This window comes from Xenopus laevis, chromosome 3L (assembly GCF_017654675.1).
Source record: "Xenopus laevis strain J_2021 chromosome 3L, Xenopus_laevis_v10.1, whole genome shotgun sequence".
NCBI lineage: Eukaryota > Metazoa > Chordata > Amphibia > Anura > Pipidae > Xenopus > Xenopus laevis.
This window is the reverse complement of record NC_054375.1, coordinates 91,321,190-91,348,221: the sequence shown is the minus strand read 5'-3', so window position 1 is coordinate 91,348,221 and position 27,032 is coordinate 91,321,190. Positions and strand designations below refer to the sequence as shown.

The window sequence follows — 27,032 nt, the reverse complement described above, 5'->3', positions numbered from 1 at the left end:
ATGAACCTTACTAAGGGTGTAGGTCTCCTTTTAACTGCAACAATTTTGAAGCTTTGAAATACTTATGATTTTTTTCGTTTTTTTTCCGTATGTCAGCCGCAAGACTGACAGTGCTATAAAAAGAAAACATGGATGCATCTGTGTGAAAGCAGCCAATTTCATTGTGAGCCACTACTCATGTTATGTCTATGTTTCCCTATGGTATTCTAGGTGTATTTATTCTGATGTTGCCAGCACTACTGCAGCAGTTCGTTTGTATACTCAATGAATTGAAAATGTATCTTTTACCACATGAATGATGGCCCAATACTTCACGGCAACAAATGGATCTACAGGGAGAAGATAGGCAGCTTGTGTTGTTTGCAAGTGTAACATGGGCTGAATACAACCTTCTCCATTTTAGCTCTGGATCTTAAATGGTCTTTCTCTATTCTAAATGCGAAGTATGTGACTCCTGCGTTCACTTTTATATTAGGGAATTAACCCCTGGTGCTCTTTCTATTGCTGGAAAACAGGGGAATAATTATTTTGACATTTCCATGAACAAAGTTCCATTTTATTCTCTCAGTAACCCTGTCTCAGTACAAATGTATTACTTATTCTTATAAAAATACTTATGTTGGAATCGCCACACCATTTCCCAGCAGTTCACATTAAGAGATTTGACAGGTTATATATATATATTTATCACATATTTTTCAAGCTACAGTTGGTAACTGATATCTATGCTAATACAGTCTCCCTCAACATACTGTAATACTGACTCCTATAACTACTATACTGCTCCAACACTACAGTGCAAATCCATAATAAAAAACATGATGTATAAATACAAGGGCTTATTTAAAGGGGTGGTTCACCTTTAAGTTAACTTTTAGTATGTTATAGAATGGATAATGCTAGGCACATTTTCAATTGGTCTTCATTATTTATTCATTATTTATTTTTATCTATTTTATCTATTTTGTTTTTGTCTATTTACAGCTTTCACTGACCCCATCTAAAAAACACACTTGCTCTGTAATTCTTCAAATTTATTGTTCTTGCTACTTTTCTCTCTTCTTCTTCTTCTTCAAATCAATGCATGATTGCTAGGGTACTTTGGACCCTAGCAACCAGATTGCTTAAATTACAAACTTGAGATCTAATAAATACAACACTACATAATTCAAAAACCACAAATAATAACAGATTGAAAAAGTTAATTAAATTTTACGTTTTAAACAGCCCCTTTAAAAACACAAGCTAAATTGAAGTGTAGTTGCCAATAGCAACCAATGAGGTCTGGTATGGCAGCATCACATATAGTAATCATAACCTTTTTAACTGCAGACAATATAGTGCAAGTATAGAAGTAATATGCATGTTAATCAAATGTTTTAAAAAGAAAGCCACCCCTGGTATTCAGTATGCCATTGCAGGCTGCCTTGTTTCATAATGTCTGGAAACTATTACAGATGTGTTATACTAAAAACATTGTCATTGTGTGGCCTATATAATATATATAGGTATAAAGTACCCCATCTTGTAAAATAGAAGGATATCATAAATTACCGAGGAGTTACGTGACCATATAAAATGTTTCTATACAGGTCATGGAACTCCGAGGTAACTTCTAATATCCTCATATTTTTCAACAGGGGGTACTTTATTTATTATAATGCACAAGTCTATCTTCAGTGATTCTGTTTAGTCATTCAACATGGTCATGGTCTACACTCTGTTTTTCATGAGCTGAAGTTGCAATTCCCTTCCCTGGCTCCTTTCCTGCCCTTCTGCAGCCAAGCTAATTAGCTGTAGCTGGATTTCTGCCTTGGAATTTAGAGCCGTTTCTCAGTCTGGTTACCAGAAACCACAGCATGCCCCGGTCCAACGTTATTGTTCATTCTTCTGTGTGGTTTGACATTGCTGACCCTTCATTTACACTGGCAGGTAAGGGAACATGTGTATATACTGTATATATATATATATATATATATATATATATCATTCATTTATTTTTTAAAAATACAGTGCAGTATAAACAAAAATACTATTTTAACAAGGTACATTTTATAGAAAAGTTAGGTAAAAATATATACACAGGATATCCTACTCTCATATCATTCTGGGCCAACTTGGACACATGCATCCGGATGCGACCCCCCCCCCCAAACCCACAGCAAGGGGAGAATCCGATCAGCCAAAACAACTATGGTACGCACTCTACAAACTTTCACAGTGATAAAATCAAACATCTTTATTTCACTTTTACATTTCCTAAAACTGCTTATGCCCCAGAAACCACTAAAAATAGAAAATTAATGTAAATTGCAAAAGTGCAAAAGTTTATTTTTTAAGCTGTATAGTAAAGATTAAATTGCCATCTCATTGTAATATCGCCAGACTTTTCTGCTAGATAGAGATGTTACAGACAATGATGAAAGGAAAAAGAAATCTGAACTAATATAAGATCACACTGTCCTTATTTCTTGGTTTGATAATGCTTGTTCCTTATTTTGTGAGTGCTTTGTATTCTTTCCCAGCCCATTATGCAGCAGTGCAGCATATGTTGTGGCGTTATAAATAAAAATAAGTATAATATGACATGGTAATGATAACTTCAGAACAACCTGCATTGCACAACTGGCAAACAGCATAGGTGATTTGAATGCAGCAGTAAAAATGTTTTATTAATAAGCTTGATTTAGCAGGGACCTTTTAACCTCTTCTTTTGTTTATAGGCTGTATTTTTGTATGTAATCTGTATATTTGATGTGTTGGTGAAATACATGTTAATGATACTACAATTTAGATGATAGTATATAACAGTGACAGTCCCTTTTTAAGTTGAAGCTCTGGAATCTTGGGCTTAGGGCCCCTATAAGAAAGAAAACAGATGAATATTTACTAATTATCAATTCAGGAAAGATAAAAAGGGGAGTAGAGTTGCAGCACTGTATCCTCGGAAATGTAATGTGCATATAAAAGCCTTTCCCAGAAATATGTGCAGTCAGTGCACAGGCTGGCAGTGTTGACCGATGTGAGATGAATAGGATGGTTTATTGCTTTAAACTTCACACGACCTTAGTTTCTTTCTGTGTGTGTAAAATGCTTCCTAAATATGACTTCCACCCATCCTAGCCCACATGAATTTAGTCAGTATAATAAACTCTCACACAAGCATGCACTTGGCATACAAAAGTAAGGGTTAATTAAATAACACAAATTTATATAGTCTACAATATTGCATGTACCTCTGTGATCAAGTGTTCTTTTTCTCATAGTTATTGAATCAAAAGTGAGTAGTAGCAGCAAATGTGAATCCTCTGGAATTGTAAGCTCTCCTCGCTAACATTAATCAGTGTGGAAACTCCTGGAGAAATCAAGTGACTCTGATGCTCCATTGCTGCGAATAACCTTATTGCTTCCTTATCTAGTTCTGATATTTGTATGGGAAGTCTTGGAAGACTTCAAACTTCTTGATTGCAATAGCTTTATATTGTAGACGCATTTATATTTAATATCCCTACTGTGGCCTTTTGCTAAATAGATGATTTTTATTTGACGAATGAGAATAGGCATGATAAATGGCCGGTGCAATAATAATAATAATATGAGAGGAGCAGCAAGCAACAGGAGGAGGGAGATAAAGGCAGAGAAGAAGGGGAATGAGTTACAGAAGGGGTACTTTTTGAAGCTGGCACTGCACACTGCTGGGTGTAGAAAGCAATTGACCACTTTTACCCTGATGTAATGGTACATACATACAATGTGAGTTGCATTTCCTGCACAAGCTTTGTCATTTCTGTGCTGATTATGTTAACTTAGCCTTTGCATTAACAGAGGTCAAAGATGAGTGTGCAGAGGGTTATACAGGTAAGATTGAGTTTGAGTATTTTGGGGATATTCGGGTGTGGAAACATTGGAAACAGGACTATATGAAAATCCACTTATTTGCTTCTGCTTTGATAATACACATTGGAAGTATGCCTATTAGTACAAAGGTTAATAAAAATACAGTGAAGCATCTGAAATGCAACTGTAAATGAAAAGGCCATTTTTTTATACAGTCGTATGCAGAACCCATTTGGAAAGCTTATATAAATACCATATTTTTAGTAACCTAAGAAATATTGATAAGTTATTGGATAGAGTATATAAAGCAGCATAGCAACATGTAGGGGTGTGACTATAGAGGAAGCAGACTATGAGGCTGCATAGGGGGCCCCAATGAGGCCCTAATTAATGAGTAATTTTAATATATGTTGATAAAACAGGAAAACCTCTGTATATGTTGGGGGCCCTAAAATCATTTTGCTGTGGGGCAGTAACATCTAGTTACTCCACTGGCAACAGGAGAGGGTAAGCAACATTCAAGGTTATAGGATATCTGTAACCAGGGCACCCTAGGCAACCTGGCCGGCCACTTTGCATGCACATACAGTACATTAACAGCGAGACTGGGGAGCTACAAGAAGAGCGGGCAGTGGGAGGACAATGGTCAGTAGGCATGGAAGAGTACACTGAAAAATCTATAGAAACCACTGTAATGTAATTCAAAGTCACTAATACGGGCTTCAAGGGTATTAGGTAAGAGCCCTAAGGGTACAAAATGTACTGCCTTAAATAAGCATTTCTGTGTTCTGGAGCCTTCTGCATAGCACTTTTCTGAATTATAGATCCCATACCATACTATTTGCACTGGTGATTGTGATTTAGAACTTGCCTTGAAAAAAAAAAACAGAATTGATTTGTGGCAGTGTTTCTCATTGTTGTTTTAGCCTCTAAGTACCAAAAGCACTTATCTTCAAAAAGCATGTTTAGTTATGTAAAATCATCATTCAGAATAAGATAGATAGATAAAGGCACAAAATGATTTACCGTAGTCCAAAAATAATAGTCTTACTGCAGTTCTTTTATTCTGGCACAATAAGTGATTACCGTGCCGTATGCATTTCCAGCGCTTACCAAAAACTCAACAAATTAAAAAGTCCCTCTCTCAATGAATTAGCTATATTTGTGAACCTGACAAGTAAATCCGGAAAGACAGATAAAGAAGTAAAATGAAAGCCTTCATTCTCTGCCTGCCTGATAATTCCAGCTAGATTCTGCTCATTTTATTTATTCTGCATTCTCAAATAATAAGATTCCCAAATGTTTAAGTAGTGTTTGTCATTGGGCCTGTCTTTAGTTTGTTTGTGAGTTCCAGCAGTGTGAATGAAAGTACATGAAAGAGGAGAATTAAATCTTTATCTGATTGCCAAAGACACTTGATTAATGTTGCCTTTGTTTGTCTCTTAAGGGAAAATATGATCCGTAAGCATGGTCGAGATTGGAAGGCTGTGCTAATGGTTTACAGTTACTGCCTGACAATTAATTCAATTCTTTATATATGAATTGTCTCTTCTGTAGCAGACAATTCCACACGTGCTTGCTCTAGATCATGGCTGTTGCTGTGTATGCTTACACTTATACATTATGGGTAGTAGCAGAATGGCTCCCGGCTTTCTTGAAACCCAGGGGTCCTGAGTTCGTTCCTGACCTGGGCACCATCTGCCGAATTTGTATGTTCTACATGTGTCTCCTCCAACATTCAAAAAAAAAAAAAAAACATACAGGCAGGTTAGTGTGAATATAATATGAATCTTAGATTGTAAGCTCCACTGGGGCAGGGGCTGATGTGGATGATGAACAATCTCTGTAAAGCATTGTCTAAACATGTCTGCACTATATAAATCAAGAAGAAGATTTCAGGTTTACCATTCATTTATACGGTGGAAAATCTCTCTCTCTCTCATGAGCAACATGATGCTCACCTCTTGAATGTTGCCCCCAGTATCTTCAAAACAGGTGTTTATTTTTCAATTCCTGACTCGGAGGCAAGTTTTGATTGTTTCAAAAGTAGGTTTATGGCCAAATAGAGCCTCCTGTAGGCTGCCAATCCTGGGTTGCCAAATAACCAATCATAGCTCTTATTAGGCAACCCAGTAACTTTTTTCATTCTTGTGTTGCTCTCCATCTGTTTTTACATTCATTTGTGGCTCATGGGTAAAAAGTTTGAGAACCCCTGCAGTAAAAGGTTGGATGAGTTCAGTTTATACAAACTCCACCTAGACGTGTTTCCTTAAGTATGTTATATTGGTCATGGACATGAACACCTGCAAGAAAGCTTTGATGGGCTTTAAGTTTCATGCATGCATTGATATTTTGGACAGTTTCTAATTGTTCTACATTTTTTGCAATTTGTTTATATTATTTACCTTTTTGTTCAAAAACAAGACCCTTTGAATGAAAGTCAGAAAGATGAATGGGAAAGAGCCTAAATAAAGCAATAAGTTATAAAAAGTAGCAAGATCGTGAAATTTGTACCTTCACAGAGCAACATAAAATTAAGGCCAATTGTAAAGTTGAATAGGACATTCTACAACATAATATAAGAAAATTTGAAGTTGACTACCCTGATTTTCAAACCCTAGAAAATACATGGCCTACAAAGGACTCCTGTTATGTCTTGTTTAGGAAAATTGGAATATTATGCAGAACATACTACAGATTTTAAAAGGCACAAAATTCAAAGCAATCCTCAAGCTTAAAAAGAAACTTTCTCATGAGACATGGAAGGATGATGACACAGAGCAGAATAAAGCAATGTTTTCATTGATTAAGGAAATGTTCCTCATAGATAAGATTTTGCCTGAACGTGACAATAGAAAATTGTTCGTCACAATGCCTGGTGAAAAACCAAGGGGACACTCACACAATAATAAAGACAGTAATGGGAGGTGAAGGAAATCAAAACTCGGAAATTATGAGACAGTGGGCTTCTCACACTCTCTGCATTCAGCACAATATGTGGTCAGAAAATATATTTTGCCGGAAGGAAACATTTTTATTTTTTACATTTATTTAGTGCAAGATAGGATGTTGTAAATACAGGGGCAATTTGGGAGTGCATGCCACCCCCAAGGTGGCCTTCTAGTGCACTCTGCACTAGAAGAGCCAACATATGGTTACATGATTTACTATGAAATTAACCAGGGATGTCTAACCTTAAACCTTCTGCAACTGATGGACTATGCCACTCGGCATTTCTTGACAGCCACAGGTTGAACATGCTGGAAATGTATCTAGAAAGGCCAGTATTGCTTAGATTCATGTTTAATTCCCAGCTGGATTCTGCAAAGTTTTTATCTTGTGCTATTGATTAGATAAAACGTGAGGTTTACTAGTGAAGGGAAAATAGTAAATGTCAGAAAGGAAATTATTAATAAAAACAATGTACTGCCCCACAGTCTTTGGGATAAGTAGAGACTTCTAGCCTTGTGGATAAATATTTGTATTTTTACATTCATAATACAGAACTGAAACAAAAGAACATTCATATACACATCATATACCTTTTAGTAAGTCTCTACTTTTCTAATCAGAAGCAATATATAGTGAATAAAGTACCACCTCTTGTAAAATATGAGGATATTATAAGTTAGCGGCTGCAGGCCGAGTGTTTTATACAGGTCATGAAACTCAGGTCATGAAACTCAGAGGGGGTACTTTATTTATTATAATACACAAGTTTCAGTGAGTCATGTGACAGAAATGACATCAGAACTCACAGTTTATAAGGATATAATTTACAAGATATTCATGGCTTTTGTGTATTATATATATATATATATATTATATATATATGTCGCTTTGTGATGTACTGAATTGTAATACACTTTTTGCATTAATCGAGTGCTGCTTCATTCATTCCTATTGTGTATAATACTAGAGTGCTGGGGCATACTTTACTATTGTATATATATATATATATATATATATATATATATATATATATATATATATATATATATATATATATATATATGGGCAGCTTACCTCGGGTGCTAGGTAAATTAAATAGATAATAAAGCAGAAATGACCAGCAACACCGAGTTCCTTGGTGAAAAAATCAAAGTGTATTCAAAATACATGTAAAGACATATATATATTTTGCAAAAACGAAGATGCACACCAGGATTTGGCAAAAAGGTTAAAAATCCATTTTTATTAATTTACATTTAAAAAGAGCTGGTCAACGTTTCGGTCTAATTCTAAGACCTTTATCAAGACCGGATTGTGTGTGTATCTATATATATATATATATATATATATATATATATATATATATATATATATATATATATATATATATATATATATATATATATATATATATATATATGGAGTCCCCAATAGAAATGCAAATTAGCCTCATAGCCTGTTAAAAACTGTCTAAAATATATCACCTACATTTTATGTGAAATAACCAGCATCAGTCGATTAAAGCTTGCATGTTGACTCAAGAGACACGCCGAAAGGCTGCCTACTGGGTCAGGAGTGGCAAATTCAGTAGGCAGTATTGATTCACATACTGTATGGCCAACCTAAGCCTACATGGTGCAGCAAGTAACTCTTAAGTGAAATACAATTAATATACTCTATAGCTTACAGTGAGGTACATAGCAATGTTTGATTCAATTTAATGCATGTTATATATGAATTTTTACAAGGCATCAATATTTATTTAAGTTATGCACTTATTAATACACATTTATGAATACACTGGTATGTTTTATAGTATGTTGCTGCATGCTTCCTAGCTACTTTGAATTTTTAAAACATTTTCTTGTTTTTCTTACATAGCTTACACGGGTGCCAGTTGAATCATGTGGACAATATACTACCTGCAGCGAGTGCCTTGGCTCTGGAGATCCTCACTGTGGATGGTGTGTTCTTCATAACACGTGAGTTTGGTCTAAATTTTTTCAGTTCTGCCATCTCGAATCATCTTGCTGCGTTGTGATTAGAGTTAAACCAGATACCAGTTCTCCATTTTATGGTACACATTTACTAATCATAGCTTACCTATCCTGATCTATATATTTTTGGCCTCACTAATTCAATAGATCAGTCATCTACTGGCATTCTATCAGTGCCACACTATCGAAGTGCTTATAGAATGTAATATATTTAAACTGGCTGCTTCTTGGGAAATGTATATTAAATAAAGGCTGGATTCCAAGGTTATTATGAACTGACATGAGAAATTGTATTACTAATTAGCATTTACATGCCAGTAGAGTACGCCAATTAAGGAACTATAAAGAGATGTTTTTTCATAACAAAGCAAAGAGGACACAGAAAGAACAAAATGGAAATTACTTTTAATTTTTCCATCATGCCCCGGTTGATAAAGACAATCTTAAATAATAAAAATAAACGATAGTTGCTAATGCAAAGAACCACCCCAAATTAGAAGGCTGTATTCTGCATAACCTACTAATTACATGCACAGAAAAGAATATAATTGTTTATATTGTTATGGTGATTTAAAGTCTGCTGCTTCCTACAAGCATGCTTAGGCACAGTACTTATGAAATACATGAAATAAGCAGGAATAGCATATAGCACAGCAAAAGAATCCCAGAAATCATGTAAAATTAAAGTTTTTAGTTATTGCTTTCAGTCCCCTGGCAGCTCTGCGTCACTTTCAGTTCTGGGATCATTTTTTAATTGAGTTTAAAAATAGCAAATACTTGATGCTCTATTATCAAATGCTGATGATAACAGATGATGTTTTAGATTTGGCATGTTAAAATACATCTGAACTGTCTCTAAGAATAACATTGTGGGAAAATTGTGCAGGACATTTTTATGTCAGTATGAGTATTAAGTAGCATGAGGCACATAACATGCCATAGCTACGTTCACTAAAGATCACAGATGTTGAAGACTTGTGTAATTTTAATTGTGTATAATGCTGTTGCAGCAGATATTTGTTTTTTTTACCATATCCAGAACTGACCTGCAAGAAGGCTGTTTGTAACTTTCCTACTATATCCACTTTGTCCATGTATGCTGCTTAGTTCCTTCAATGTGTTCATTGAAATTAGCTTGTTTATTTTATTATGGAGTTGTTTGTACTAATAAAATTTGATAGTTTAGCCAATTGCTTCCCAAAATGATCCCACTACTGTACAGCTTAAACCATATATAGTTATAGTCTACTACTTTATGGTACTTCCAGCAGAGGTTAAATGACTGGGGATCTATTCCATGTAGAGATTTGTACAGAATGTATCTTGTTCTAAATGTTACAGAAGACATCTAGACTTTATTCCAAGTGTGAAAACTTGTTTGAGGAATCAGTGGAGACTAAATAATTGCAGAAAATTTTGTTGAAATTAATCCAAGCCATATTAAAATAAGTATGTAGCAAAAACAGGTGTTGGGGATTTATTTAGTTGTAGTTTGTTGTAAAAAACTGAATGCATACATATTCCATACTGTATGGGGAATCTATGATATAGAAACACTCCTGTAAAATGTGGACACACAACTGGTTTTTCAACTAGAAATATCCTATGCTTCTAAACTGGAAAATGTAAAAGTGTAATTGTCAAAAATTACTTGCTGATTTCCTCCTGCCATCAGAGTTTTCTAGAACACCCCACTGTTTCAGTCTCTGCCTCACTTTATGGTATTTCACTATTTCTAATGAACCCTTACCTGGCAGAGATACAGTGCTTGTATGTTAACTGCTAAGGTTTATTGCACCAAAGATATTAAATTTGAGTTTAAAGAGAAAACGCAAGCCTGAATGTCTTGTGGGTAGGCACTGTAATACTGTGAGGAAAGCCATACAGAAAAGAGGAATAAAATGCATGAATATTTAAGGGCATATTTAAAAAGGAGATGTAAAAATGTCCAAGTTATACAATTTTTCAGTGCTAGTCTAGCCACACATAGAAACCTGGAATAAAAAATGTGTAGGTAATAAAACTGCATAGCCAAGAATTACACTGGTTTCTATGCCAGTTTGTACACTTACAGATTTATATTTGTGTTCCCATTGATTTCATGGACTCTGCTAAGGAAAAGAAAATGTCTTTTCCTTCTAGTGTCCTATGTTCCGAGGGTGGGATTTAGCTGCCAGCTAGTGCTGTTGAAGCAGGGTGATGGCACAGAATGTGCTCTCAGGTGACTGCTTTTCTGCCTCGGCTTGAATTGTGATACTAAGCTCTCTCTGCGCCACGGCACAATGCCAGGGAGCTGTAATTGATTTCCATGAACTTTACTCTTGTCCTAGCTCTACAAAAGGAAACTCGACTCTAATGAAAGAGAGCAGCAAAAAGGCTATTGATTCTCTGAAAGTCAATTATACTTTTAAAAAGGTAGCATGAAGGGACCACCATTTCTGCCTTCATTTTTATATCTGTAAATTTTTCTGGACTCTCTGGATAATAACGTTAACACATCTTATAAAAAGTTGCCATAATAGGATGCTCAATATTATGAGAGCTGCTAATACCATGAATGTGTTTTGTCCAGATGAGGGCGGTACAGAAAGGCAAAGGCTTAATTTATTAATATAGGAAACTGCATTAATAAAGAAGCATCAACTTACATTTGTGCAGTCCTAGCACAGACAACAAAAACAAACAGCAAAATGTAGCTTTTCAAAATTACTGTAAATGTCATTCGAGCATTCTTTAGGGCATTGATGCAGTGTTCAGGCTCAAGCCCTTTATTGGGTCTGAAATGTTTCTGTAATGCCATAAAGAATGAAAGAAAGTCATTTTAATTCAAGAAATCTATATGTTGCTGTTTTCTGCTTTATAATATTCCAGTGGGAATTGGCTGTTGGAGAATGTGCACCACATGCTGACGACTGGTTCTACCCTAGCCCATACAACTTACCAAAACTTATCTTTCATTATTTTTTTCTTGAGCTGTTAATAAGATATTTGCTATGAATTACTGCTTATGAACCTATGTATGTAGTAAAAATGGTGCAAATTTGCCCCAGCACAGTCACCCCTGACAATTACAGTAACCAATCGTGTACCATTAGAATAATAATGAAAGCAAACATCTCATCTCTATTGCTTATTGCACTGGAGCACATTTCCATTATGCTTTAACAGTTTTATTTTGAATGTAAAGATATCACAAATATACATAATAATTATAGAAACGTGTTTTATTCCTGTGATTTTTATTTTATTGCATTTTCCAATAATACAAAAGCATAACATTAGTATCATCAACATGTCTTTTAAAACAGACAGCTTAGGTGAAGTACATTATTATAAGGATTTCTTACATTGTATTTCTGTGCAATAAATATTCCTGTGATTTTTATCTGTTTTCTTCTTCACAAATGTATGTTGCAGAAAATGTCCCCTAACTTACCATTATGACTAATGGAACTTTTATCTCATCAGTTCTTTCTCATGTTATTGCTCGTGCATTAGCTTAATGCAGGTAATACAGCCTGTATGCCTTAAGCGCTGCAACCTTGATAGGGTTAAGTGCACCTCTTTGGGAGTTGTAATAAATGGGCGAGCATCAAATTTAAGCAAGCTGATGTACTATCTCCGGCTTTTTAAAAGCAGCCCTGGATCCTGGCTATACAATGACTCTGATAAATCATTTAGATGGTGTGAAATGAAATCGAGTAGCTTGGCTGCTGTCACGATCTCTTGAGGTTTGCAGGAGACTGCCAGGTCTAACATTAGCTGGCATGGACGGCTATGTGTACCTAGGTCTTATAAAAGTGGCAGACAGAGGACAGTGTCAAGGACAGTGGCAGATCTCCTCACCCGACCACAGAGGTGATTGAGGCAAAAGCAGAATGCTATAGAAAAAGAGCTAATCAATAGCATTTTATAGTGAGTGGAGAGGTATAAATAGAGGCTGCTGTGATAACAATACAAGTGAGTGACAGTGGGACATGGATCACATATGTGGAGCAAGAAAAGGACATGTAACAAAATATATTCTACGTTGTGAGTCTCTTACCTAGCAAAGCATCACACATGAGAGTGATTGGGATTTTGTTTTGTTTTAACTCTTGACATAGAAATGAGAAACAAGTGTTGATTTTCTAGTGATAAATATCACATTGTAATCTGCTTGCAGAATCCCTTTGAGAACATAATGAAAAAGTCCAGCTTTGCTTGACATTTTTCCATTCTCATGACATACCATATACAGTAGGGTGAAGTTCACACACTGTGTTTTAATGCACAGCCATGATAGGTGCGGATCTGAAATACAGACTGTTTCCATCCTTGTTGGGGCTCATCAGTGTGTTGTAGAGCTTTTGAATACATGAAGCCAGATGTGCCTTAAAACCTTTTTTCTCTAGGATTCCAACAAGTTATTAGTGCAGAACCCAACTATTCCACAGGTGACGGGCCTATTTTTTGGGTCTTATAGTGGCAATGTTTATTGTATTGAACTAAAACTTATTTTCTAGTGTTGTAAATAAGGATTTCATCTTTAGTCTACCGTGTTAAATGCATTAAAGGTGTTCTGCAACCGTAAATGCAGATCAGTGGTTTAACTAGAAGTTACTGGGCCTCACAGCAAAATAATTGACCTCCCTAAACTTTAAGGGTAAGACAGTTTTCATAAACTTATACTAAATCTATTTATCAGGTAGTGCCCCACTGAGCCTTCTGTACATCCTGGGACCCCAGGCGCTGTTCAGTACCACAAGTTTGTACTTGTGTGTATACTATCCATGTGAGTAGCATCACATCTTCCAAAAATGGTTTCTTCTGCAATTCTACCTGTAAGGATATGTCTATTCCAACTCTTCTCCAATATAAAGCTATTTTGTCACTCACCAAAAAGGCTTAATTATTTTAGAAATAAAAGTTTTTAATTAAAGATGCATTAGTTCATAACAACAAACTCTGCTACAGTGAACATTATCGTTTTTTCCTTGATAATTTGTTTGTTGAAGACTCCCCAGATAGAGTTTTAAACAAATGGGTAACGTTGTAATGCTGTGTGAGGAAGAGATTATTAGGAATAGCTCTAGTTAATCTCATTGTTGAGTTTAACCTTTTGGTATCAAATAGATTCCAGCCTGTGTGATGCTGGAGAACGGTAAAATAAAAAAATTAAACAAATAAAAAAAAACACTAGGAAAAAAACTGCTCTGCTCTAAAACTAAGTGTATTTTACAATGTAGAGCCAGCTAAGAGCCTTATCCACAATGTGAAAGAACGGAGTGTGGTGTAATTTCTCATGTCACCCAAATACCACTGGGGTACACAAGCAAAAGGTTAAACTGCAAAACATATGAATATAACTATCCCCCTTTCTTTCCTTAGTCTAGGTTCCTTGAGCTTCCAGGATCTGCACTGTGTATGTTTCTATATATTATCTATCATTTATATAGCTCTAATATATTAAGTAGTGCTTAGGGATTATACATTATTGACATCAGTCTCAGGCCAAGTGGAGATTACAACCCTTACACTGTAAGGGGGGCATTTACTAACAATCGAATTTCAAATTTTCCATGAATCTTTTGTGGTTTTCTCATTAAAGCTCTAAAAAAATTGTGATTTATTAAGTGTAAAAACCATGAAAACCATCATTGCAGAACTTTGCCATGTAAAAGTTGTCGAGATTCTTTTTTCGAGATTTATTATTATGCTCCAAAAGCTGCTAAAAATCTGAATCTGAAATTACTCCAGCTAAAACCTGTCAAAGTCATGTAAAAGTCAATGGCAGATGTGCCTTTTACAATTTGAAGATGTTTTTTCCCTTCATAATTTTCAAGGGTTTTGGACTGTTTGATGCTGGTTTTCATCTGAAAATCCAAACAAATTGAGACAAAAATTTGACACTTAAAAAGAGTCACAAGATTTGAATTTTTGCACAATTTTGTCACATTTTTTCCTGCACAAACTTTTTCCGATCAGATTTTTTGACTAATTAAGGCAATTCGTGGCTGGGAGGTCAAATTAGTTTTAATAGAAATGAGAAAATAAGAAATGAGAAAATACGAGTTTTAGTAAATAGGCCCCATAGAATTTGTCAGTATATGCGTGGTTTCAAAAAACACTAAAACCACCAAAATGAGGCTGTTGATAAATAGGCCCCCACGGTTCATATCACATTCTAGCCAGTTTTATTGGAGCAAAAATAAAAAGAGCCTAAGTACTATCTATCTATCTATCTATCTATCTATCTATTTATCTATCCATATAAATTATATATATAATATTATTACATTTATATGTATACATAATGTTTTGCTCTGACTTTCACATATAGCTTCCATATACTTTTCCTATTTTCCATGGCTGAGAGCCCACTTTAAAGAATACCCTGCCCTGTCTGAAAGAAGTAGGCAATACAATCCATCCAACAGGGCACAGCCTAATTGATTGACCCTGAGTTTACCTTTCTTGTCAGAGTCTAATTCTAACTAACAGATCTTAGGAAATTCAAGACGTCTACAGAGAGTAAGATAGAATCTCAATCCCTCTTTCTTACTATGTTGCTTGGTTGACTTTCAGGCAGTATAAAGCATACTCGGTCTTTGATTTCATTAATCGTTTTAAACTTCTTACTTGGAATAAGATAGGGGGGAAGAAATGTGAAGCATGATTGGCTGCATAAGGAATGAAACCCCATTGTCAGCCTCCGTTGGTTTGAAGAAGGTGGCCACTGATACAAGGTTTCCAGTGCAGAAGGTCAGTGGGCACAAAGGTGGATAGTTATAAAGCTCATTGAAATGGAATGCCAGTGCAGGGTCAGAAAGAACAAAATTACCATAATGCCAAAATAGTTGGGACACACTTCAGCCTTTACATGACTTTAGCAGTGCAATGTGGAATGCGGGCTAAGTTTCTGTAGAGATTTCCTTCCATTTGAAATTCACGGGAAACTATTGTAAGGTGTGTTTCTCTAGTGACAAAAAGATGGTTTTTTACATTCATAAATATTTGATAGACAGAGACCTTTTCAGAAACAAAATAATGAAATTCAACTGGGTTTTTTTCTGTTGTTCTTACCAAACACCCAGCATTGTCTGGGTGTTGGGTAAAACTTTCATTATATTATTTAAATCGAGGGTCAGTGTCGCTATTTTTTAAGAAAACATATTTTTCTTAAAATGGAAGTTTGTAATGGAAGTTTGTAAAGGAAATTGCCTCTCTTAACCTTTAAAAATGTGTATAGACGGTTTTATAATGTTCACGCGGCTTTACAAGCTTCAGTTTTGACATTAAATCAGATTGGTCCACTAAAAAAAGATGAAAAAAAAAATATATGTATGAAAAACAATGCCATTCATTAAACTTTTTGTTGCTGTAGTCCCATTCAGGCAAAGGAAGATTTCACATTATGTTGTAAAAAGAACAAGAAGAACATTTAAAAAAAAATATGCCCCCTGGTATTCACATGGGACAGAAGAGTGAATTAGTTTGTCAAGATGTGCAAAGGAAGGGATGTTTGACCGCTATCCTATTGTTCATGGTTGAAAAAGTGATACCACACCACATTGAGATATAACTCTCTACTACTGGACCCTTTACTGTCACATACTTGGACACAGAGTTAGAAGACTATATAAAACATGGTGGGGTCTAGACACATAGAAAAGGGATATAACTGCTCAGTTCTGTTTGTAGTATAAAAAGCCCCTTTACCTTACCTACCCAATCAAAGCTCTATTTCACCTTATGCTATGGGATGATGATTATATCTGCCCTGTATTGCTTCAGGGCTTTCAACATTATGGGGCACATTTACTATTGGTCGAATATCGAGGGTTAATTAACCCTCGATATTCGACCCTCGAAGTAAAATCCTTCAACTTTGAATATCGAAGTCGAAGGATTTACCACAAATGCTTTGATCAAACGATCGAAGGAAAAATCGTTCGATCGAACAATTAAATCCTTCGAATCGAACGATTCGAAGGATTTGAATCCATGGATCGAAGGATTTTCCTTAGAGCAAAAAAAGCTTAGAAAGCTTATGGGGACCTTCCCCATAGGCTAACATTGTACCTTGGTGGGTTTTAGGTGGGGAAGTAGGTGGTCGAATTTTTTTTTTAAAGAGACAGTACTTCGACTATCGAATGGTCGAATAGTCGAACAATTTTTAGTTCGAATCGTTCGATTCGAAGGTCGAAGTAGCCAAAAAATTCCAACCTTCGAATGTTTCGCATGGTTTCGAACTGCAAAAATGTGTTTAAATACTTATTTTACTGATAAATTCCCAGCAATATAAAACGGCAAACTAAATGACCCCCCCCCCCCACACACACACACACTTGGAAACATACCTTAATCAGATTGAGTTGATTTTGCTGGCATTTATCAGTGTCTGGCACTAATATTCAGAAGGATTTTTACAGGAAATGCTTCTTTCTTGAAATATTGCGCATGGTGATGACCTTTAGTAAGTTCCATCTCTGTATTAATGAACTCCTTGAGATCATGGCTTTGCTTACTAAATGTGTCAAGCATCTCCATGTAGCTGTAAAATGATGAGTGTGTGCTGAAGGTGCTTCAGATATTTATGAGAAGTGCTATGAATTCCTTTGCATATGTTATGTCCCTTACATCCAAATTCAAGCTGGAAGCCTTCGTGGTCAGTTTCCTTTAGGAACTAGCCAGTGTCCAATACTTTCTAGATACTAAATAAATTCTTCATAAAAATTTACATTTTTCGGACATCTAGCACATATTCAACCTTTTTTTTTAGGCAGAAGCCAATAGAAAATCACCTTTACAGTCCCACTGTGAGTTTCCAAATACTGTATGTATGGCAATATCAGGCCTGTTGACCTGCAAAGGCCTTTGTGAAGAAAGACTGTTGTCCAAGGTGCTGATGCATTGCCATTCCCTAATACCCCCCACACTTCCATTAAAAAAGTATCATCATTCACACTCCTTCACAACACAAAAATCATTCTTTCAGGTGTTGCAGTGGTATCACAGTAAAATAGATCTAAATGAATTTAAATGATGTAAATTTTGGAACATTGTATGCAACTTAGGGTGCAAACAGACATAAACCAAGGACCCCCATGTTTTAAATTACCTCATTGGCTGCATAATCAACACTGGATAGGAGCAATCGCGGTTGCCTTTTGTTTTTGTAATAGTAACACAATCCCCTTTCAATGCACTTGAAACGTACACATATTATGGGCATTTGCAATCTGCTTACCAAATATCATGGCCCAGAGGTAGCTGGAAAGCCATTTGCTGTATGGCAACTAGGTTTACAGTTTAGCAGCAGGTTAAGGGGAATGGGTTGGCTGTAGCATTGTGCTATATTTTTAAAATGTGAAGCATGTTTTCTTTTAACTGCAGTGCTCAGTAATTTCATGTTTGCCAGCCCTTAAGGCACTCAAGAATACAGCAAGCTACATCACAGTGTATCCATTTGCTTTTCCAGTTATCCCAGCTGGACGAGTACTGCCTGAAGCAATGCACAGTATTCACTGAGAGGCAAAACTGCAAAACCTTTTTTTAATTTTAAAGCACCGATGCCCAGCCCTTGGTTATCAGGGGACTCTGGGTCTTGTGTTGTAGCTGCAAGTAGCTGGAGGGCTAGACGCTGGACAGTCTGAGTTTAACAAGTTGGAAGATGTTGACGACATATATGTTATGAAAATACAATTTTGGTAGGAACCGTAATGAAATCAGGAATTCAGGCACATACTGTACTTGAAGATGACTACAGCAAAGAAAACTATTGGTTTAGGAAAGCTGCAATCAGTGCAAACAAGAGCATAACCCAGACTGCAGAGTGAGCAATTATTTTTTCTGATTAACTTGATGGAATCCTAGAAAATGATTTTACATCTCAATGCATAGCAGCCCAGCACAGAATGAGATTTCTTAGAACTCCCCTAGAAAGCTCTTTCTTGTTATTTAAGTCCACTGACATTTTATCATCATTGCTGATTTAGTGCTGTCCACACTAAGGACTTTCTCCGACAAAATGACTGGGTGACTGCCATTGGGGCTGTAAAAGAAAATAATGCTATTAGCTGCACAATGCTCTCATACATTATCCCCATATTAACTCAGCATAAGGAACTGTGAATGTGCTCTGCATTAATTACACTTGTGTCACGATCAGCATGGGGCTGGCAGGTCAGAGATACGCTGTTTTAGGAGGATTAATTGCAGTACTAATATGTCTTTTTTTGTCCCATTTTTCTGAATTTTTGTGTACAGTTTATAATTTTTTTTTCTTTGTTGCCTGATTATATAATTACCTTCCTCTAGTCATAGGGCTGTCCAAATGGATATGTGTGGGCCTGTTATGCCCCTCCAAAAATGTTAATAAATACCTGTATTGACTGATTGATAAAAATCAGTATTAATAAAAAAAAGTAGGTATGTCACCACTGAACTCAAACAATAGCCATAAGGGTCTTCCCTGTCCCCAAGGCTGTATTTATACTGTATATAGTCACCCGAGGGCATGTGCCTAGGAAGGCAGCTTTAAATGGATGGGTTATCAGGCTTGTTTCGGGTGGAGGTGACACAACGTAAGCTGTGTGCGTCACGTCACTTACACAAACTTGGAGGCACCAGTGTCTAGGGCTGTACTGGACCAAAATACAGCACTGCCTGTCCCCAGAAAAAGTAGCATATTATGGGATGGGAAGGATGCAAGTTTCAGATTCAAATGGTCTAAAGAAGCAAATATAAGAGAAAATTTAGCTATAGCTGATTCAGCAATGCATCTATAGAGGCCAAGCTGCAAAGCCATTTTATTTTCAATGGACACAATCTAGTGAGTAGCAGGCCAGAACAATGGTCAGAAGTCTTTATGATAAATACTGATAAATACAAGGTGTAGTCTAGTCCCAGGATCATTAATTGGCATAGAGAATCAGAAAAAAAGGTAATATACAGCACTATCATTAGAGGGAAATCTGACCCCTAGTGGGACATGTAAAGATTACAATCCATTGTTCACTGACCCAGTAGTAATTTCTTTCTCTCTTAATTAATGAATTTACACTTTACAAAGGTGGCACACAAGTTTGTAGTTTATTAAAAAATATGTGTACCGTTGTAGGATATACAAATAAAATCCAAACAGTTTTGGCCTTCTCCAAAATATATTCTGTATTTGTTTAATACCGTATTGGGAATTGGCGCTTCTAATGCAGTCTGCTATGCTAACAGATTAAATCCTGTACAGTCAGACTCCTTAGAGCAAAAACATAAATGCCCTCTCCAGAGACATTATGTGTTCCAAGACAGAACTAATGAAATCAGTTTGCAATGTTTTAAATACCATTTTCATCACTTTACAAGCTTCTGAAGATTTTCCTTTAATGTGTAATATATATCTCTGGGCCAGAAACATTTGCATCGATGAATGTAACACGCCGTATGTTTAAATTCCTGGCTATGGGGCATGCAAGGAACAGGCATAGGGAAACACTGCAATACAATTTAGCACCTTTGGGAAGACACAGATACTGTTGCACAATTCAAAATATTATTTTAACCCATGTGATATTAGTAAGGATTCGAAGAAATGTTTCACTGTCAAAAGGCATAGAGTCAGGGACAGAGGACCTCTAGTGTTCCAGATGCTGCACAGCTACCATGGATTCCAAGCATCTCCTTACCACTAGTGATAGCACAGTATTTTTGGCAGATTTGTATCAGCTGAGGTGCCTGTGGCTGCCACTCTTTGATTTATATATTATACAGGTCACGATATGCCTCCCCACCATATAAAAAGATTTGAAATGGACGTTATACTAGATGTATAATGCATGTATGTTTTTTTCTGATATTTTTACATCTTCTATATATATTAAAAAAAGTCAATCGAGTTGTTATTTTTTTGTGCCTAGCATTTTTGCCTCTGCATATCTGTAATGATGCATATTCATATAATCTCTGAGTTTATACACACACGCACACATTGGAAATATACACTAATAGTATAAGGTGGAGCCATCTATTTAATGCTACACAAACTTAAATATATTGCTGTTTTTTTTTATAATTCACAGTAAGGTAGCATATGGAATCTTATGGTCTAATGTGTCAGTGTAATAACCCAGGTAATCTTCATATGGTATGGCAGATAAACACTTGTCCTGTGGAAAATATTGACTCCCAAGACCACCTGATTGAAGTTGCAATTCATAAACCCTTTGGAGAATAATACACAGGTATGGGATCTCTTATCCAGAATGCTAGGGACCTGGGGTTTTCCGGATAAAGGATTTTTTCCCCGTAATTTGGATCTTCATATCTTAAGTCTATTAGAAAATTATGTAAACATGAAATAAACCCAATAAGCTGATTTTGCTTTCAATCAGGATTTATTATAGCTTAGTTTGGATCAAGTTTTATTATTACAGAGAAAAAGGAAATCATTTTTAAACATTTAAAAAAAATTGATTATAATAGAGTCTATGGGAGACGGCCTTTCCGTAATTCGGAGCTTTTTGGATAATGGGTTTCCGGATCCCATACCTGTACTCTTGAATTGTACAATACATTAACAATACAAGTATGGCATCCAGAATTACAGGAAGTTCATCTCCTGTAATTTTAACTCAATTTTAAGATAAAAATTCTGATGTTTAAATATTTTTGTTTTAAGCAGCCCACATCCATATTGGGTTTAATGTGTGGATGTTTTTTTTTTTAGCAAACAAGTGACCCATCTTATGGAAAGATCCCTTATCTGGAAAACCCTAGGTCCTAAGCATTCCAAATAAAAGACCCCATTCCTGCAAATGAATATAATCTATTACTGGTATGTTAAAGATCACGATCAAGCTATGATGGCAAGCACATAGTGGATATCCTAAAGCTGATCTCTGTCATATGAAGGGTCTGCGTTCGACATGCCATGTGTTGGCATGGTTTAAAGGGGAACCCTACTTTCCTGATTTATCATGAATCATATTCTATACACTTGCTAGTTTATTTCTACTCTTGCAGATAGCTGCCTTTGAGGTACCTACCAAGATTTTTTTGTGGATTTCATATTTAATTATCCTTTTGCAACCATACTCCACATTATAGTTATATGGTACTGAACAGGTTAACAATCAGTCTGCTCTGTGTGGCCCCTTTCCCCCTGCAAGGGATCTAGGTCAGAAACCAACCACCTGCTTATTGAGTGTCACACTTAATACAATATTGATTTTGGAATGTGTAATGAAACCATAAAAAGGCATTTCTCCAAAGAAAATAAATAGAATAAATAGGAAGAGCAAGCCTTGCACCATGCAGACTTAGCAAGTGTGCTGCAAGCATAAAAAAAAGGAATGGGAAAATCAATGAGTAATGACAGTAACTATTAACTAGGGATGTAGCGAACTGTTCGCGTCCGCCGCAAGTTCGCGAACGTCGCGCGACGTTCGCCAATAGGCGTTCGCGTCAAAATCGTTCGACCATTCGATCGCTAAAATCGAACGATTTTCGTTCGATTCGAACGAAAATCGTTCGATCGAACGATTAAAATCCTTCGATCGTTCGAATCGAATGATTTTCGGATGTTCGAAGTTCGCGAACTGTTCGCATTTTTTGCCGGTGTTCGCGAACGGCGTTCGCGAACACATACTCGGCGGTTCGCTACATCCCTACTATTAACCCCATTATAAAATGAAACTTTATTGGGCTGGACAGCAGATGTAATAAAGCTTCTGACATGAAAATGACATCACCACTATGATATAAGCAGAACAGATTGAATCATACCATACATGGTCTTAACCACTAGGTCAATATAAAAAGAATATATCATGTTATGAAACCTTATATGATTTCAACCTTTACAGGTTTTCTTAACTATACAGAGTACATTTCACTGGTATTTGAAAATACTACTTTTTTGAGAAGTGATAGAAGTGTAGCCTTGTTAACCATATATATACTATAAATGAGTGGGGCTGACGGGAATGGGAACCTGTGTACAGTATATCATTTCAGCCAGAAGATTATTACTATTGTATAGAGAATTGTATATATACTTCTAATCCTATTTCTTCCATATCCATCCCCCACCTAATGAACCCTCGCATGATGGGCAGTATTAGAGCAAGATCATATGGTCGCCAAGTAAAGGGACCCATTACTCCCATGCAAACTGCAGAATTTCAGTGCAGGGAGGTGAGGACAGCTGAAAGTGGTGCTGGGCTAGTGAGACATCAGGTGGGCTCCTAAAGCCCTAGTGACAAGTCTGAAGCTGCCGAGGCACTCAGAGATGATATGTCTCTCAACACCCCAGTGCTCCCCCCACTTTGCAAATGAACATTCTTGTCTTGTACCCCCTTTACCTGTTGCATGTTGCAATTACCATATTTTTTACTGATCTTCCTTTTCTTTTTGTTGTTTCTGTTCTTTCTTTTATGATGACTTGACTCTTTCTCCTCTACCTGTAGCTGTAAATTGCCTTTTCAACTTATAATGTTCTCTCTTTTTTACCTTTATTTTCTTAAAGAAAAATGCAGATTCTACTGTGCTTTAGACAATAAGACGTGGGTTTTTTATGTTTTAGCATGATGAGTATGTCCCTCTAATTCAAACTGCAAAAGCTAATATTTTATTAAGTATAGTATTATTATTAATCATATACACAAATACAGTAACATAACATAAAAATCATGAAACATACATGCCAACTCACGCACACACATATCCGTGCATTTTAAGTCATTTTTATAGGACATAATGAGCTAGAGGTATTAGCTGGCAGAGCACTTTGAATGTGGTAAGTTACAATGTATCCATATCCAATAAGCAATTTGAATTTGAGATCAATGGAAATTTATCATACTACAGGACGTGAATGGACAATTAAGCTCTGGTCATATTTTAATTAAAACAGACTTTCATTAGAGATGAACAAGCAATCTTCCTTAAATATATGCTTCCTCGTCGCAAAAGCCAATATTCACTCTGTGAGACTATCGACCCTAAGATATTGATTTTCATCTTTTTTTCTCTCTTCCTTTTCATCTCCTCCCAAGATAATCACCAGTTCTTTGCATCAACACAGCCAATAGTAGCTGTGAAAAGTGTTGAACTTGTCCTATTTAGAATGTAGTACAGCTTAACCCAGAGAGGCAGATACGAGGCAGACAATGAACTGAAGCTTATTTTACATTGTCGGGTTCATTTATCCCAAAAACTTATATTGTGCTGTTATACACACGTGTTCTGTCTGACAAACTGGACACAATTATCCTGATAAATATAGTGTGTAAAGTACTGTTATTTGTTCTGTTCAAATGTGGGAGTATAGGAAACAGCTGATACAATTGTGCATTAAGTTTAAGAAAAAACTTTCATTGGTATATACAAATGTGTAGTGAGTCACAAATTGTTGCATAGAACAGTTTTCTTAATGTGCCTCTAAAACAGCATAGAGATTATGGACCACATTTCTAAATCATAGAAATAAAATACAATTTTAAAGAGTTATGATGCTTTTTTGGTGAATTAATTGCAAAATATATATTCTAACAAACATGCACCTGTTCTATTCACCCACTGTAAATCCTAGTTCATCCACAGAAAGAACAGGAACTGGTCTGATTCAGGAAGCCATTTTTTCCCTTTTATAAGGTAGACTGAGTGGTTGTACCTAAGATTATTAGTAAAAGGCATATATCCCTATCTGTCAGTACAACCACTTCAGAGAGCAAATTCTACAACTTCACAACTCTTTTTTTGCACCTAAGAGGAAATTTGCTTTTAATCTCAAGGGATGCCTTTATATCCTTTGAAAAGATCAAGTAGCAAATGCACCAGATAGTTTATTGTATGGTCTGCTTATATACAGTATATCAATATATAACATAATTATCATAAACACCTTAGAGCTCATTTATGTCTGTAAGTGTAGTGGGCAACTTGTGTTTTCCCCTTGTAGTGAGTTGCACCTGAAACCACCTTAATTAAAAGTACTTTCATCAAAATGCATGCCTTGCACTTTTGTATAGTTGTGCTCAGCTCACTCGGTCCTTTCTACCTTATTTTCTGAATCAGGCACTGCTGCACCTATTGATGCAGTGGAACCCTGGAATTACCACCATCTCCTGACCAGGTGGTAGCTCCAGTGTTCATTTTACACCCTGCGTCAATAGGTGTAGCACACTTGTAACTACCCCTCTACAGATATCACGATTATCTGTAATTCTAACATTGAGTTGATAAGCACTTTTTGAATATAAGCATTACAACAGCTTTCCTGCTGTCTTTTGGCGTGGTACCAAATAAGTATTTTCCTGCATTTTTTTAATAAGTGTGATTCAATTGCATTTAAGTTCCTTAGTATATAAAATAAAAGAAAAATAAAAGAATTAGTCATGCCTTATCAATGAATAGTCTCATGTTTCATAGAAAGCTAAAGGTTTTGTACATCTGTGTGGTTTGGGTTTTCACTAATTAGTTTCAAATAGTCAAGCCAACGGAGTATGGGTTTGCATTAAATCAAATAAGGCGTGAAATAAAGAGTGAATCGAATTCTGTGTAGTTTCCAAGGGACCTGTGCGTCTTGTATCAAGCAATGATAAAATGAAGTGTAATTTCTGAAGTCCCTAAATAAATATAGCTGTTCTGAAGATTTAAAACAGAGGAAATAAAAGTATGCATATGTCAATGGAAAAAGCTTTTTAACTCACCATACGTTTGATTATGGTATGTCATCTTGTTGGCAATTGCTGGGGTGTCAGGGGCCCACTAGAAAACCTTAGACCACATCCCCACTCTCCAACTATAAGTATTCACCTCTCTTCAGTCACCACCTAGTTCTCCTAGTCTCGTACCTTTACATACTGTTACATATAAAGTTTGGATTTTCTAAAATAATAAAAAGTTAACCTTCTTTCCGTATTTTCCTGGTTCGTGCCATACAGACACATGGTAGCCTATAAAACAGGTTGTAAGTAGACATGCTTACTTCCTACAATAATTGAGCAATTAGTATCTTTTCTGGGTATTGTAAGACAGCAGTTTATGGTTTGGTGGTGTTTTGTTCTTTGTTGATACGAAGATCTTTCTGTCCCCATTTCGGACACAGTTAATTACAATCTATGTTACAGTCTCTGCAAGGATACCAAGGATATATCTGACTTTTGGATGATCAAATAACACATGAACACAGCTTAGCAGTGTCTGGCTGAAAGCCAGTCTATTTGTCTCGCTATAAAGCTGTGCAGGTCTCTTCTGATTGCCTTCTGACCATTGCTGCAAATTGATTTTTCCTTCAGCTTTGTTTGAATTAAATGTTGGATGAAACAGAGTCAGCAATGTCAAATAATGTACTGGTTTAAAAAAAATTGAATTGATATCACTAAGTGATAACATTTTAAAGTCTAATCCACCTCCAGGAAAATTGCTTGACTCATCTTGATCATCCTTCAAATTCTACAAATCTTTTCCATTCTTTTCTTAAGACCAATTCCTTACTTTCTGCTTCTGGCACTGGTTAGTGAACATTAATGGAATAACACAACTAGTTTCCAGTGAGCGATTGAAAGAACTAATTGTGTATACTGACTTTTCTTGTTGATTGTAATCATACATGTACAGTAGCTTCTGTTTGAAACTGTTATGGCTTTCACCGAATGCAATGTTTTTCACTGCTGCATATTAGATTGATTTGCTTTGTCTATTGTTATCTCTTCCACTCTGCTAAATTGCTCAACTAAATGCTTTATTTTCCAGCAATAATGTGGTCATTAAAATGCCTAGACCTTCCTTATAGTAATCCATTTACTGACCTTGCCAGTCAAATTTCTCTATGGAAAAAAGGTCTACCATAAAACGTGAGCAGACTTCTATTTTTCTTTAGTGGGATGTTGATGAGAGCCATATAATTAACAAGAAGCATGCTTCTCTATGAGGGCAGAAAAGGGACTTTTCCTTAAGAGGGATGTAAACTGGGGTTTTCTTTGATTAGATATAGTAGGTTTAAACCCTTATGGGTTTTGGCAGTTAACAGAATTGGGATTTCTGGAATAGCGTTGTAACACGCTGCTTAGACTCTGTTTAAACAGTGACCCTAAATGTTAACTATTATAGGACAAACTTTATATAGTGAATAAAGTACCCCCTATTGTAAAATATGAGGATATTGTAAATGTCATATAAAAGTATGAGGCCAAAGGCAGATTGCTTTTATACAGAACATGGAACTTCAAGGTCACTTATATAGGTATGGGACTTGTTATCCAG

The 27,032-nt window shown here is 36.0% G+C and overlaps 1 protein-coding gene across 5 annotated transcripts in view; it reads left to right on the top strand.

Moving 5' to 3' along the window:
• Positions 1-27,032, top strand: part of LOC108711237 (plexin-A4) — a 521,236-nt gene that overhangs the window by 356,985 nt on the left and 137,219 nt on the right. For all 5 annotated transcript variants that reach the window (XM_018252771.2, XM_018252773.2, XM_041586588.1 and 2 more), the window contains one exon: positions 8,671-8,771. In XM_018252771.2, coding sequence (XP_018108260.1) covers positions 8,671-8,771 — 101 coding nt within the window. The remainder of the gene's footprint in view (positions 1-8,670; positions 8,772-27,032) is intronic.